This window comes from Pezoporus occidentalis, unplaced genomic scaffold (assembly GCF_034315485.1).
Source record: "Pezoporus occidentalis ecotype Australia unplaced genomic scaffold, CSIRO_AGI_Poc_V1 ctg156, whole genome shotgun sequence".
In the NCBI taxonomy this organism is placed as follows: domain Eukaryota; kingdom Metazoa; phylum Chordata; class Aves; order Psittaciformes; family Psittacidae; genus Pezoporus; species Pezoporus occidentalis.
The window spans coordinates 90,437-105,730 of NW_026913383.1; the positions used below are offsets into that span (position 1 = coordinate 90,437).

Genomic DNA, 15,294 nt, shown 5'->3' on the forward strand with positions numbered 1-15,294 from the left:
ATCCCTTAATGGTACAACTTCTCCTTACTGGGGTGCTGGCTCATACACCCAGTTAGTAACCTCTCACAACAATTATATTTCAATAAAACAAAGGAACTATAAAACAGAAAAATGAGGCTTGTGTGCACAGGAGAAAGCACATCTTTGGAGTACGGCCTGTGAATATGCAAATCACTCCTACAAGCAATCCTGGGAGCTGTAAACCTCAGCTTCAGAGTAAAAGGCAATAACATACTACCCGGGCTTAGTCTTTTTGGCCTCCCTAATCCAGACACACCAAAATTCAGTGCTTCTAGATAAAGAGAAGGAAGAAAAAGCCAGAGAACCGATTAATTTTTGTGAAATGGCCACGTGCTGTGTTGCCATAAATGCTGTATTTGGATTAGACAGAACTGTGATAACCGTGTTCCTCTACAGCCCATACATGAGCTGTGTGAGCAAGTTTTATTTCTGCAGGAGTAAAAAATATTGTGCTTAGGCAATTTGTAAGCAGTATAGATTCACATATGCATGATTCAAAATGATGTGTCCCCCCCGCTCATGTAAGTAGACCAACTAGAGACAAAATGGATCTCAATAGGATTTGGCTCAACTATGTATTCACCTTATCTCACTGCAATACACACACATCTCACAGAAGATGCTAAAGTTCTCTGTAAGTTCTCACACTTGAAGATTAAGTGTGAGCTAAAGTCTTGGCAGTGCTGGTTTGGATCAGAACTGTGTTGTTCCCCTCAAGTTTCTAATCTTCCAAATAAAGAAGAAGAAAATGGAAGTAGAAGTTCCTAAGAACTGGAACTAAAAGAGCAGAAGAGTAGTTTTGGGCTCTGAGTAATACTTGGGCTAAGTTTAACAGTGGGAAAGAACTCAATATCATTAGCTCCATCTTCCTGTGTGGAGACTGCAAGAATTAGTGGAAAAGAAAAGATTCCCCCTCAAAAGGGGGTGTGTGTGGGGGGGGGGGTGGGGGGAGAGGGGAAGGGGGGAAGAAGCTGAAGTATTTTATCAGACACTGCTGCAGCAACAGATTTCCATGAAAGGCTGGGAAAAAAGTGCTGAAAAGGCAAATATTCTTTCCTTGTCTTTGTGAATTTGCTTAGAAATAAGTCAAGCAAGAGAAATCAAGAAACTATATAAAAAATCAAGGAAAAAAAGAAAAATATGAGTGACTATATCTGATGAAACAACTTGGAGAAGGGACCAGAAGTTCTGTGTGGTAGTACAAAGCCTGACTCCAAGCCTTATACATATTCTTAGAATGCTCCTGGAATGGGTATTAATACTGAGACAAAGATGACTGAAGGAGGCACACAGTCAAATGACATTATTTATTATAACAAAGTAAGAAGTAGTCCATGAGCCCCCAAGAGACCTGCAGACCACCGAGTGAAAAAATCCTCTGATCTAACCTGTCCCAGGGTTTATAGCACAGCATGGCACATGCTGTTCAGATAATACAGATCAACAAAGTTCTAGTCCCCATCTCCTTGGCAGTATTGACAATCAGCGCATGCATGGGGTAGGTTCCTGGGAGCTCAGGAGTGAGATGATGGGTATGTGGATATAAGTCTGGCAATAAGGAGATTATTTATCCGATAGTTTGGCCTGGTCTGTCACACAGATGATCACAGGTGCCCTGAATAGCAAAGAGCTGAGGCCTTGATCCTGTGAATACGAAAGACTTTAACTGGAGTGCTGGTCTGGACACCCAGGGAAGTACAGGAGAATATAGCAAATTGGTGTGTTTTCTGATTTTCATGGAGATGAAAACAAAGAGAATCAAAGGCTTTTAGGCTCTACAACCTGAAGATGCTTCAGGCTGTTCCACGTATAAACCCACAACTGTCCTATTTTCACAGTAAAAAAATACCTTGGGGCAGGGAAAGGATATTTTTGTAGTGAAGTACAACTTCTTGGGATGCGTAGCAATGCAAGTCCTGTTTCATTCTTGGGTAGGTAGGTGGGTGAGATGGCAAGATGAATGACTCCGTTTGCGTGGATGAGTAATGACCCAGTTCCTCTATTGAGCTAAGGTGGGATTCTCTGGCAGACTGCTGTGGAGGCTGCGTTAATTTGTATTTGCAGTTATGGGGATCATGTTCCACAGATTGCCTTAATTCTGAGATTATGCCGAATCTTCTCCATGGTGTTCATTACCTCACACTGCATTTGCTCAGGAACTCTGCTCAAAAGGGGGAGTTCCTCAGTCGGGGAGCACAGGTGCATGGCATGAGGTAAAGTGATTTATGTGAAAAATAAATATGCATTCATACTTTTTTTTAATAATGGGAACTTTAGCATGTAATTGGGTGCCCATTTAAGATAATTTGGTTTCCTGCTAGACAGATATGAACTGAACCGCAGCATGTGTTAGCTCTTTCTGGTCCTTGCTAAGTGTCAAAGTTGGGAGCCGGAGGGGTAGCGCTGGGGCTGAAATGGGGATCCTGCAGTTTTATTCTTGCCCTGGCAATTACTCGCTGTGTATGCGGCCGCGCCATTTAACTCTTGGGTGCCTCAGTTTCTCTGCCTCAAACCCAGCACACTGTGTGTTACTCACAGGGAGCCTGTGCAGCACTGTAGTTCCTGCTTGTGAAATAGCCTGGAATTTTGGGGAGAGAAGCAGCAATGGTCGCAGGGTAACGCCAGCAGTGCCACGGGCGGGACCTGGGTGCAGACACCATTCGTTTCCCAGCTGCCAGCCCTGCGCCGTCGGCTCCTCTCGTCCTCTGCGAGCTCGCTCCATTACCAGCCCGGACGCGTTTGGCCCCCCCCGGTCTCCGGCCAAGTGGGCATAACCGGCTGCGGAGCACCTCGACGGCGAGCTGCCGGGCGGGTGGCGGCTGCGAGACGGGCCCGGCCCGCCAACAGTTAACGGCGGCTCCCGCGGGGCCGGGAGGCTGCGCCGGTGCCGGCACCGGCGGCTGGGTTTTTGTTCCGCCGCCGCAGGCGAGGACCGCGCAGCTCCCGAGGTGCTGCGGCCAACTGAGGCGCTGGCCTCGGGCTGCTCCGGGGGGAGAATCCCGGGGGCATCGCCCGCCGCGGGAAGCGGGAAGCATTGGAGTAACTTGGTAGACAGATGGTAATAGTAGAGCGCAGGTCCTGCTCGGATGGTGATGTGTGGGAAGGGGGCGGGGGGAGCCATGGCCACTGCCTGTCACCGTGTTACCCACATGTCCACTAGACCCACCGCCGAGAGCGTGTGCGTGGGGGAGGAGGTGTTCAGGGTGTGCACAAGCAGCTCTGTAACTACACTGACACACACACACACACACACACACACACACACACACACACACACACACACACACACCCGGGCGCACTTGGCTTTCGCTTGTAGGAAAAAAATGCTTGGAAAGCATAAAAACTGCTCATCGGTGAAATTAAGCACAAGTTGTTTTGCGTCGCAGCCGGCCAGCCGTGCACTGCCTGAGCGCGGGAGGGAGTGCGCTGGGGCACAGGCACCGGTGGCAGCTCCGCTGGAGGCGGACAGTGGCGGGTGGGCCACCAGAGGTGTGCCCGTACTCACCGCCTGTGCCCCAGAGAGCGCAAGCCCTGTCCCGCTGCGGAGCAAGTTGCGGAGCTCGGAGCGCACGTGTTGCGAGCAGCCCCGCCGGGCAGGGGCGGCAGCGCTGCGGCCGGCAGGTGCAGGGCGGTCCCGGGGGGGCGGGTGCGGCGCGAGAACGGGCACGGGATGGTGTGAAGTGTGCAAACTCCGGTGGGGGCTCCGGGCAGGACGGAGCTCTGCCGGGGGGCTCGGCGTGGCTGTGCCCGGGTTTGTTGACGAGGAAACGAAACGTCACAAGCGGTGTCGAACCGCGAACGTAACAGCAAGAATTCTTGCGCCGGGGAGCGGCGGCCAACGCCAGAAGTTGGTTGGGCGCCGGTCTGGGTAGCACCGCGATTCCAGTGCTGGCGGGATGGGGCTGTGCTAACCGCTCCCTGCCCTGCGGCGGGCCGGCCTCGGTCTCCCGTTGGAGGTGAGCGCTTCTCCAGCAGTATTCCACTTGATGAAATTAGACAAAGCCGCCCGGCTGCTGCTGCTGTCCTGCTGGTCGCTGGGCTCGGGGAGCCGCCGGCGTTCCGAGGCCGTTTTGGGGTTTTATTTTAATTTTTATTTTTCTGCTTTTCCCTGCCGCTCGCGCCCGCCCGTTCCTTAGCGGTAGCGGTGGGGCGGTCGTTATTTTGGGAGGGTGGAGGCAGAGGGTGTTTGTTTGTTTGCACCGCCTGCTGGTTGGTTTCCTGTGACAAGAGGTGATACACAGTTTCCAGAACTGTCTGGGAGTGGGAGGAGAGACAGACACAAAATGAGCTCTAGTCTCTCCTGTCTTGCCGATGCTGCTCCATCCGCCAAACCGCCGTCCGTCTCTCCCGCCGCAACGCGGGGATGGGGATGGAGGGGTCGGGAAGGTGCTTCGGCCGTTTCGGGCAGTGCCAGGACTTTGGGGGAGAGGCAGCGGGGCTGGAGGTACCAAGTTTGATTTGTGGCCGGGGCCGAGCGGATTCGTGCTGCCGGCGGCGGAGAGGAGAGGCAGAGGGAGCTAAGAGGAGGACGAGGGGGCGAGCCGGGCCGTTTCGAGTGGAAACTGCCGGCCGTGCCGTTGCCCGGGAGGGTGCCACCCCGCGGGGGAGGTGCAGCAAGGCCGCTCCTCTCCTTCCTTCTGCCCGCCGCTGGCCGAGCTTCGGCGGCTCCAGGGTGGGCAGCCGCCGCCCGCCGGGCGGGAGCTGAGGGAGGAGGAAGGGTCCGCCCCGAGCGGCACACGGCCGCCAGAGAGCTGGCGAGCGCGGGGCGGTAGGCGCCGGTTTTGAACTTAGTCTTGGAGCCCCGGCTTCCACTCGCGGTAAAGGCGGTCCCTAGCCGCACAAGCGGCTTGTTGGCATCGGTAGAGACACAGCTCACCTGGAAGGCGGTGCAGAAGGCCACGCTTCCCGGACGAGGGCGTCCTCTCACTAGCGTCTCCCTCCGTCTCTTCCCTCTGCTGACAGCTTTATGGGGATAGTTTATTAGATTCGCCTATCGGTGAAGTCCGCGGGATTTTGAGACCTGTCACTAGCCCAGCAAGGACTGGCCATGTGTGACCCAGAATCGTAGAACGGTTTTGGGTTGGAAGGGACTATAAAACTTACACAGTTCCAACCCCCTGCCACAGGCAGGGACACCTTCCACTAGACCAGGTTGTTCCAGGCCCTGTTCAGCCTGGCCTTGAACACTGCCAGGGATGGGACAGCCACAGCTTCTGTGAACACCCTGTGCCAGGGCCTCACTACCCTCACAGGGAAGAAATAATTCGTAATATCCAGTCTAAAACTCCCCTCTCAGTTTAAAGTCATTCCCCCTTGTCCTGTCACTACATGCTCTTGTGAAAAGGCCTTCTCCAATGCATGGTTTGTATGGCATCACACAAGCATTAAAAATCGATTGCTGCTCCTTGGTAGCTGCTAGGTACTGTTAGAAATTCTGATAGCATTTAGCAACGCATTTTAGTTGACACTTTAACATAAAAGCAGGAGGATGCTTTTATGCCAGCCTGTTTTTTTTTTTTTTTTTAGACGAAGATTTAGCTGTGATTTGGAATAATTTCCTTTTTAAGCAGGCGCTGTGTTTTAAGTAAGTCAAAAGCTGCCCACACTTGCAAACCTAAAACCTTCGTAAAAGTTATGCCAAAATATGCTTGTTATGATTCTATTTCTAGAGGTTTCTCACACTCAGATATTGTTGAAACAGCAAGGGTTGTACGTTTTAGTGGCAGGATTTTCCCTTTGGCGTCAGATACCACTCACTCCCTGCTTTTGAGCTATGTTTAATACATATGTTTAAAATAATAAACTCCCCTTTCCCCTCACAGCTGTGGATTTCCCTTCCAGCTTCTCTGGTTTCATTCCTAATTCACAGAATACTGTAAAAAAAAACAACAAAACCAAAACCCAAACCCTTCCAGTCTTTCCTCAAATGCTTTCTGCATGTGGTTAGTACTGCTGCTTTGTGCTCCTGTTTTCAGCTGGAGCTGACCAAACTGACAGCTTTTTCTGTATGGAAGAGATGAACTGTGATGGGTGCAGGGTGAGTTGAATCAATTCATGGAGCCCAGTGTATTATTGCTCAAGGTTTTGGGCAGTCAGTTGCACCGGCACAGTTTGGGAATAATTTCCTGCTGCTGCCCAGGTTGTAGGGTAGTGTTATGAGCTGACTTGCACAGGTGCATAAATAAGCATGTGGCTTGCTGAAAAGTGTTGGGCTCCTATGTCCAAATTGTGCTTCTGCCTTTCCGTGTCAAATTTCGAATAGGTGCACTGAAGTCAACAGGAATGTTCCTTGTGGAGAACACTCGTGGCATTGAGACATACTTTCTTGTTTCATGAGACTTGCTTCAGTGTGGAAGAAATAAAAGTAAGAAGGATGATCTTAGTGTTACTGCCCAGCATGGTTTGTGTCTTTTGTTGGTTCTATGATCAGAGGAGCATAATAATGCATACTGGTAAAAATAGTGACCAGTGAATTTGCTGTACTATGTCATGTTGCTAGTTCTGACCCACTGTACTGCATCTGCCAGCAGATACTCGGAAGTGGACAGCAGTGTCTGTATTCCTAACCGTGTCTAGTTACTTGTGTAGAATTAGATGTTTATTGCTCACCTCCACAAGGATATGTAAATCCAAATGTGATTTTGTGGCCTGACATTGATAATATGACTATCATCCAGTCATTTCATTTGCATAGCATTTTACAAGTATGTTAGAAAAGGTTTAGTGCTTTCTTCAAAATGCAGTAGCCAGAAGAAACATTTCACACAGTGTAATCTTACCTTTAAAAATGTACCATGTAAATCCAGAGTTATGTTTGTATGTTTGAAGTTTGTACCTAATCAATGAGTAAAGCTTTGCTTCCAGAAGCTAGCATGATGAGAAAGGATAGAAGAGCCACTGATGACTGTGGTTGAAGGCTGGTGTTTGCCTGAGTCCATCTGTGTGTTTTGTTGTTGTCTGTGTGTGGATCTCTCTCTCCCTTTCTCCCCTTTCCCCCCAATAAATGGGTAAATGCTATAATAGAGTCCTCAGGAGAAATAACTGTCAGCAGATAACTGTCAGCATGCTGTGTGTTGGCCTGTCTGATTTCTGAATGGATGCTTTTAAAGTGAAGAAGCAATCGTCTTTTCAAGAAACAAAACTGAAATGACATGCCAAAGTTGTTGGGTTATTTACACGTGTCACTAAAGTCTTGGGGAATGTTTGGCTTGATGATGCAGCAGCCTAGGGCTGCTGGACTCTTGTAGCTTCCCAAGTGTGAGCTCACTCTGTAGGTGAACAGTATATGGGTAAATGCCCTTTTGGGGTAGGAATTTGGGAAAAACTCCTGTAGAAATGTTTGTGATGGGAGATACAGGGTTCAAGGGCACTGCTTGGTTGGCTGCTTCCTTGCTTCATTTTGCGAAGGGGGTTGGCAAGTTATTCTGAAGCACGTGTGGGTGCAGTGAATGTTTTGTGGAAACTTCTGGACTAAACAGCAATTACGTGGTTGCATGCTGTTGCTGGGAGTTACGCTTGGTAACCTGGGTGGTCTCTTCCTGTCCTGCAAGTGCTGCAGAAAGAGTGCATAGTTTTTACTTACTGTTGGTATGAATTTTAAAGCCTGTCTTAAATATTTCAGCCTTTTTATGCTTATTTTACTTACAGGTATGGTGATCACAGCCAATATGTGCCATTAAACTAGCTGTGGTGCAGTCAGTCTTGATGAACCTGCATTTACTTCTGACTCGTTGGAATTGACAGGTGTACTTCAGTCTCAGAATACATTTTAATGAGCTCGGAGTTGCACCAAATGCATTGCGTATGCACTTGGGTATAGTAAGTGTGTGTCAGAATTAAGTCAGGTGAAAAATAACATTTCATGGCTGTAAAGGGCAAGAAATTAAAAGGAAGATAATATTTCTGGCCCTCAAATCTCAGATAAGGAAAGAGAAGGAAATAAGTAATTTTACTGAAAAGTTTGATAGCTCTTCCATTCTGCCTTTTTTCAGCGTAATAGTGATACATCCTTATTTTTAGTTAATGGAGTTACTATAGGTTTGTTGTTCTTTTTTTTTCCTTCTCCTTAAAGATTAAAAAAGTGTTTCTTGAATTCACAGTATTCTCTAAACATGGTGGGAAAATGTCGTTGAGCAAGGAAAGCCTGTACCTTCAGTCTGCACCTAACCGTCACTGGGTTTATTTCAAATGTAGTTCTTGGGTGACTTTGAGGTCACCATCACCCAGTAGAAGCCTGTCTTTGAGCTACAGGCACTGTGATACCCTAAAGGACAGCAGCATTTCAATCTGTGTGGTTGTAGTTCTTATTAGGTGTTGTAGTGTTATCTCCAGAATGTGTTTTGTGAGCTGTGGATATGAACATCTGGTGGGAACAGTGTAAAATTATTTTAGAAGTTGTAGAAGTTGAAAAAAGCTGTTTTATTATAATGGCAAAAGTTCCAGGGCATTGATCTTGGGAGGTTTGAGACTTGCTCTAAGAAGCCGAATGCTGCTTTTTCCATCTGTGATTTAGCTCCCTGTAAACTCAGGTTCAAAGATGAGAAAATGAGATCCCTGGATTTTACACCCCCCCGCCCCCCCCAGCTTCTATAAAGGAATCTCACAGAAGTTTCATCAGATGGTGTATTTCTTTGTTATTTTTGAGAACACAGGCTTTTCACAGGCCAACTTCAGAAACCTGACCAGAGTGGACAAGGAAATGAGCTGTCTTACCTAATATTCTGTACTGCAGAAAAGTGGCTTCTGTTCTGTCTTCTCTGTTTTCCTGCAGAACTATCAAGTGTTTGGACTGTGAGGTGTGGATACCACTCTTTCCTTTAAACTATACCAACAACAAAACTGTTTAGTTTCTTGGGGATTTTTTTAAATACCAGGTAGGAAGGAGAAGCTTCCTGGTCTTCCCTTACTTTGTGAGTTAGCAGAAAGTAGGGATGGGAAAAGATGAACTCAAAACACATGTATCCAGAAAGATGTGGAGGAGCAGGATGTCAGATTTTCTTCCTCCTTGCAAGGTCGTGAGTGTGTCTCAGTGTGTATACACTACGCTACTTTGCATTAGGATGCATAGTACTTTTCAGACCATGGAGGAATAAACCAAGAAATGAAGATTTTTGACCAGGAATATCCCAGCTACATTTTTGAGATAACTTATTTTTTTATTTTCTTGCATATCCTTGGCCTTGTAGCAGCTAATTGATTTTTTAGTCTTGGCCTCTTCTAGACCTGAATGTTGGCTTTCTGTGATACGTGTTTGTGTCAGAACTTGGCTCTGGACCTACTACATTTATACCAGACGTATATTCAGATGACTTTGATGGTCCAGGGTGATCTGTGTGTTTATTCATTGGCAGCATTTCTGTCTGCCATACACACAGAGTTCTGGTCTGCTTCAAAGCAGTTCTTTCAGAGAGAATTCTAGCACTGTAAGAGGTTGTCATTTATGATTCTTTATTCTCTGGTGTTAGGCATTATCTGCAAGCTTCTACTCTGTGAAATGGTAACAAAAGGTTTTGGTGAAGTGAACCATTCAGTTTACCTTCAGTGAGCGAAGTTTGCAGCTCAAAACTGTTAAAAGTTTCACAGACAACCATGTTAAATCCCACTCCTGAAGGTAACTCTTTGGGAGGGAGGCGTTCCCCCACATCTGTTTGCAAGTATAATGTAAAAAAGAAAGGCTGAGTGAAAAGAGTTTTGTTGAAGGCTTTCTAAGAAATCTCAGCTCATGTGAAAATGAGGTTAGGTTTTCTGCACATACCTAGAAGCAAAGAAGTATTTCAGCATTATGATTTCCAAATCTGTGCCTCTGCTGCTAGCAGAACACTCACCTTATTGACACTGTGATTGATATGTGGTAAACGCAGAATCAAGGGGTTTGATCTGCTTCTAGAATCCTTGTCATTTTAACTCATGGTGGATGTGCTGTTCTACACTTGTCATGTTTTTTCTGCTCTTCAGCTTACACGTTTTTATAGCTTTATACATGTAAACGTGCACTAGCTATTTACAGCTTAATTTTTCTGAACTTGATTTCATCCCACAGAGAATACTTGTGAAAATACCAACACCCTGTGAATAGCAGTTAAAAAGATACTGAACTTTTTGTCTTTGCATCACTGGCTCATGTGCAGTTGAGCTCAGTACTGGTAGAAGTCTGGCAGTTTATAGGAGCTTCTGTGCAGTCAGTTGGTGGTCTGATTCCTGAAGAACAGTGTTGGGCATGTGCCTGCAGGAGGATTTAACACTTTCACTGGTGAGGGTGGTGCTTTCCAACGCATAGGTGATGCATGTTTAGTTAATGTGGGAAAACTTGGCTGGCTACTGCTGATACTTCTTTATATGTATATATATATAAATACACACACACATATATGTGTATGACTTTAAACTTTGATTTTGTAAATCTGGCACTTTAAACAGGAATAAAATGGTTCCAGTACCATATTAGCCAAAGCAAATATTTACACAAGCAGTACAAATGTTATTGTATTACAAATCCAGTGTCAGAATGGGCAGGGGAAGTCAAGCACATTGACTGCAGCTATTTAGTGATTTTAAGACCTCTCAGAACAAAATATGCTCTTGCTTAGGGGTGAAAATGTTGGTGGGGCTGTCACTGATACTCTCCAATCTTGTTCACTTGCTCATCTGATGACTGCCTAATTAAGCGTCCCTGAGAGAATCACTGTTCATATTTCAGATGCTGTTTAAAGTTGTTTGTTTTCCTTTGTGTGCTGTAAATCCTCGAATGCCATCAGAAACACAATTTGATGACTGTGTATTATTATCTTGGGTTAAGTGCTGTCTCATTGCTTTGCAGGCTGCCTGCTGTTTCCCGGGGAGATCATGAAACGACGACGGCTTCCTAGCAGCAGTGAAGATTCTGACGACAATGGCAGTAAGTGCTCCTTTGTTGTACAGTGCAGTAGGTTACGAGTTTGAAAACACATTTTAATGCAGTGTTTTATCTGACAGAGGCATTTTGCATATTGGTAGGAAATGTGTATTATAAGGATTTAGTCATTCTGAGTGCAGGTGGACAGAAGACTGGGGATTCCCCCCACTGTATTGACTATACAGTGTTAGCTGGTCAGAGAAACAAGTGAAAAAGTAGGTTGTCTTCTTTAAAATCTTTGCGAGCAGCATAATTTATCATTGCAAGGACAAAATTTGCACGGAGACATCTGCTGACATTGTCCACAGCTTAGTATCTAATAGAAGTTTGCATTAGGATTCTCATACTCTCATGGAGTGGAAGGGTATATTGCTTCAAACTTCATTAGGAAAGATTGATGGTGCATAAAAGTTGTTCCTTACGTCATTTGAAGGTTATTTTATTTGAGGAATAACTAAAGAATTTGAATTCAGTAGATCAGTAAATCGGATACAGAATGTATTTAGTTTTTTAACTGTTTGTGTACTGACATAACTAACATTGAGCTGTTAATGGTGTTTTGGATTCCAGAGACTGATAACCTTCCATTAAGCAGGGGGAAAAAAAGGGGGGGGGAGGGGGAGAGAGGAAGGTAAAATGGCAGTATGGGAAATGTTCCAGGGCGTTTCATTTACCCAACCAAGCAAGCTGATTCTACCTGACAATAGTGCAGCCTAGCCAGTTGTCAGAGAGATTTCCCTGGTTTTAATTTGATCTCTCTGGGTGGACATCTTCAAATCTGAAGTCGAAAACGATCAGGGAGGTTTTCCAGGTGCTTCTGAAAGCTTTGCTCTGAGAAGCAGAGCTACACCTGTGCTACACTGTGGCCCTGCACAGGTGACTACTTCACCTGCATTTCTTAGGTGTGTCTGTTCTGCATGGGAGTCTGCTCAGGTCTGGCCATATCTGCACCCTGAAAAGCCTAGGAAAACTGTTGCTGACATGAAGTAGTGGTAAAAAGGATTGGAGGAGGTGAGAACTAGCAAGCCTATAGGAGTTAGTCCAAATGAGGAGTGACTAAAATCTGTTAAAGAGGTGTGGGATTTGGCTTGGTTTTGGAGAGCTACCTGCAGTTGGGGGATTTTGGAAGACAAAAATGGGTGATTCAGACCTGTTTTTTCTGGGTTAGAAGAATACTTGGGGTTTTAAAAATTAAAGTTGGTGTATTTCATCAAATGTAACGCATACTTCCCCAAAACAAAGATGTGTTTTACTTGTAAGATAGACAAATAGCTGCAAATGTGAAGGCTTTCATTATAATTTTGCTTTACTTTTTTTTTTTCATTCCCTGGGAGCTCTGTATTATAGTGTTTCATTTTGATAATACCTGTGTTTATTTTCACTCTTACTTTTACAATTCGATCCCCTTGTGTGCCTCGTGTTACGAAGGAGATAATTTTGGAATTGAAGTTCTGACACCGAAACAGTTGACTGATCTGTTGCTGATTATGGTGCTTGTTTGCAATGCCATTTGATATATAGTAATCTGGAATAGAGCTGTCAACTTACAGAATTACGTTTTCCAAAAAGCTTTATTTTCATCTGTTCCAGAGATCAAGATCTAAGGAAATGAGTTAGGGAAAGAAAAACGTATCCTTGCTCTTTTAGGATCTGTGTTAAAGCCTAACTATTTGTTGAATAAGTTACATGGCAAAAGGCAGTTTAAAAGTATTTTCAAGTACTGATTGAAATATATACTGCTTCCCTTTCATGAGGCATCTTTTCTCGTGATTTGATTATGTTTTTTTTTTTTCCCCCTTGTGAAGCTAGTGGTCAGATTTAGGTACAGGCTCCTATATTCATTCTGTTATAATACACGCTTTCAAAAAGATCAAGGGCTAATAATGAGAAGCTGAGATACAGTGTAGGGACAGTGTCTGAGTATTTCTGTCACTCGCACCTGGCTGAGTACAACGCTCAGGCCCTTTCCACTTCTCATGTTACAGGGATACCAGTAGTTCCTCGCAACTATGTGTGAGTGGCAAAGGTCTCTTCTAACAGCTCTCACCTTCATTTAATCTTTTCTTTAGTAGTCTTCAGTAGAATTACTGATTACTCTGACAATGTTCATTCCAGTGTACGGATAGTAGTGTTAGAAGGGGAAGCAAATCTTGTTGCCTAAAAAAACAAAAGGTAAAAATTTCTGGGCTCTGTGTTGAAGGCTTTAAGTTGTTTCATTAGCTATTCTTCCTTCTTGGAGTTTCTGGAGTCAGAACACAAATAAACTATTCTGAGCACTTCAGACAGCCATCTTCTTGTTGAAAAGTCAAAATTGTAATCAACACTTAGTTGGAATCCTGTTGCCAAACATCTGCTTCCTTTCAGTCAGTGGCACCTCTTGACCCTTCAGTGCACTTGTTGCATTCCCATCATACTGAACTCAGTGGTCCTTCAGCTCAGAACTGCTCTCCCTCATCTCATGTGGTGAGAATTTGGCCTTCATCTCTTGGGTTTCTTCAGTTCTGAAGTTGAGTTTTCATGCTGTGCTTTAGGAGACGGTGTGATCAGGTGTCTCAGGTTGATCATGAGTGTCACTGGATAAATGTGGTTGGAGTAACCTGAATGAGGATGCTTGACTGGGGTAGACTCCAGCACATAGACTAGCATCACCTGGAAAATATTTTGGCATGAAGAAATACACATTCTACATTATTGAACTCAGGAACCTGGATATTTATAAGGTAATAATAATAATGCTACTAATAATGGAAGTTATGGAAGAAGAATGATCATACAAAAACTGTTTTCCGTTAGTTGAACTAAATCAGTTTCCTTGGTAGTCACAAAGTTACAGCCAAATAAGCCTCATATCCTAAGCACTAAAAATGTATTATGCTGAATATATGTGTACCTGTAGTTCTTCAGGGGCACTCTCCTTTTGTGAACTGACAGAAGAGAGGATCATTTTCATTTAGGGGTGAAATATAGGACAGAAGAAAGCTTAACTACATGGCTGTAGTCTTTGAGTACATACATGTATTTACTGACGTCAGATACTTTAGTGTGGGTGGTTATATATTATTTGCAATTTTTTAAAGCCTTGCACCTTAAAGAGGAAACCCTTACTTTTTTTCATCACTTCTTCTTTGCCTTCGAATTTGGTTCTTTCCCAAAAGCCAAATGCAGACTTCAAACCCCACAAAGTATTTTTTTTTATGTCCTTCAGCCTAACTGCTGTAAATCTTCAAGCCACGTCCCCTTAAAATCAGAGTTCTAAACCCTCATTTAGACATGAGGCCAAAATAGCATATTTGGAGCAGTGAGCAAGAGGTATCAGTGTAAGTTGTACACAACAGTTCCAGTTAGCCCTTGGATATCCGAGTGTGTTCTCAGAGATTTTGTTTTCTGAAATCATAGGTCACTTCTGAATATTTTATCCATGAAAGATAATTGAATGAAAAATGGCTGCAGATACAGTTCTGGATTTTGAGCTTAGGTCTAAATACAGAAGAAAGGTATTGGGAGAGGCTTGTGAAAGGATTTAAGATTATTGGCACCTGAAAGTGATCTTTTTTTTTTTGTCATCTGGCAGCTTGTTAGTTTCTGTCCCTTTCCAGGTAGCGCATTACAGCAGCTACCGTAGATGTTAATATGAGCTAGGGCCATTATAAAAGCCTGCTACCACCTTCTTCAAAGCCTGTATTAAGTACATTAGTAATGTTTACCTCAAACTCAGTCATGTCCTTGTTACCTGCATGGCTGGCTAGTGCTTTTGTAGTTCTTAAGCAATTGTTCCATTGTATTTCTGCTTGCTCCTCCTTTGCAAAAACTCCTCTCTATGAACCTGGGTCTTACTGTCATCAAATGTTAGATGCTGAAGCTGTTTTATCTTTCCTGCTCAGTCTTGACCTGACTTTTTAGCCTCATTGGTCTGTAGATCTGCAAAAGTGGTTTGTGCTGAATGTTCCATGTGCTTTGCTTTCTGGCAAGATAAAGTTGTGCAGGGAGTAGTTTCCATTTATAGCTTCAGGGCATTCCTTTCACACAAATTGCTTGGACAATTGTATTGTAGGGATCTTGGGTGAAATTCAGGCTTTCCTTGATGTCAGAGAGAGTTTGGTCAGTGTTTTCCATGAGTAAGGAATTCAGAGCATGATTTTCTCCGCATTTTACTGGCTCTCAAGATGCTTCTTCATTTATTCGTGGAGGGGTTATCAATTTGTCATACTCCTACATGCAGAGCATCTGAGAGGAATACTGAAGACGCTTGCAGACAAAAGGAACTTGTAAGATTTACAAGATTGCACATCAGTTTCGAGAAATGAAAGATTTAATGCTTACGGATTATGGAGTATAGTTCTGTAAATTAGATGGACCCTTAGCCTATCTTTGCTGAACAAATG

At 44.6% G+C, this 15,294-nt stretch overlaps 1 protein-coding gene across 4 annotated transcripts in view; it reads left to right on the plus strand.

The window, feature by feature from the left end:
• The first annotated feature begins 3,317 nt into the window (after nt 1-3,317).
• The window catches only part of JADE1 (jade family PHD finger 1), a 37,890-nt gene continuing 25,913 nt past the window's right edge, over nt 3,318-15,294 (plus strand). The window contains exons 1-2 of one of the 4 annotated variants that reach the window (XM_062611710.1): nt 3,318-3,642; nt 10,838-10,915. In XM_062611710.1, coding sequence (XP_062467694.1) covers nt 3,345-3,642; nt 10,838-10,915 — 376 coding nt within the window. In that variant the 5' untranslated portion in view covers nt 3,318-3,344. Of the gene's footprint in view, nt 3,643-7,097; nt 7,328-10,074; nt 10,916-15,294 lie in introns of those variants that run through there. The other 3 variants (XM_062611711.1, XM_062611712.1, XM_062611714.1) reach the window with 3 other exon arrangements.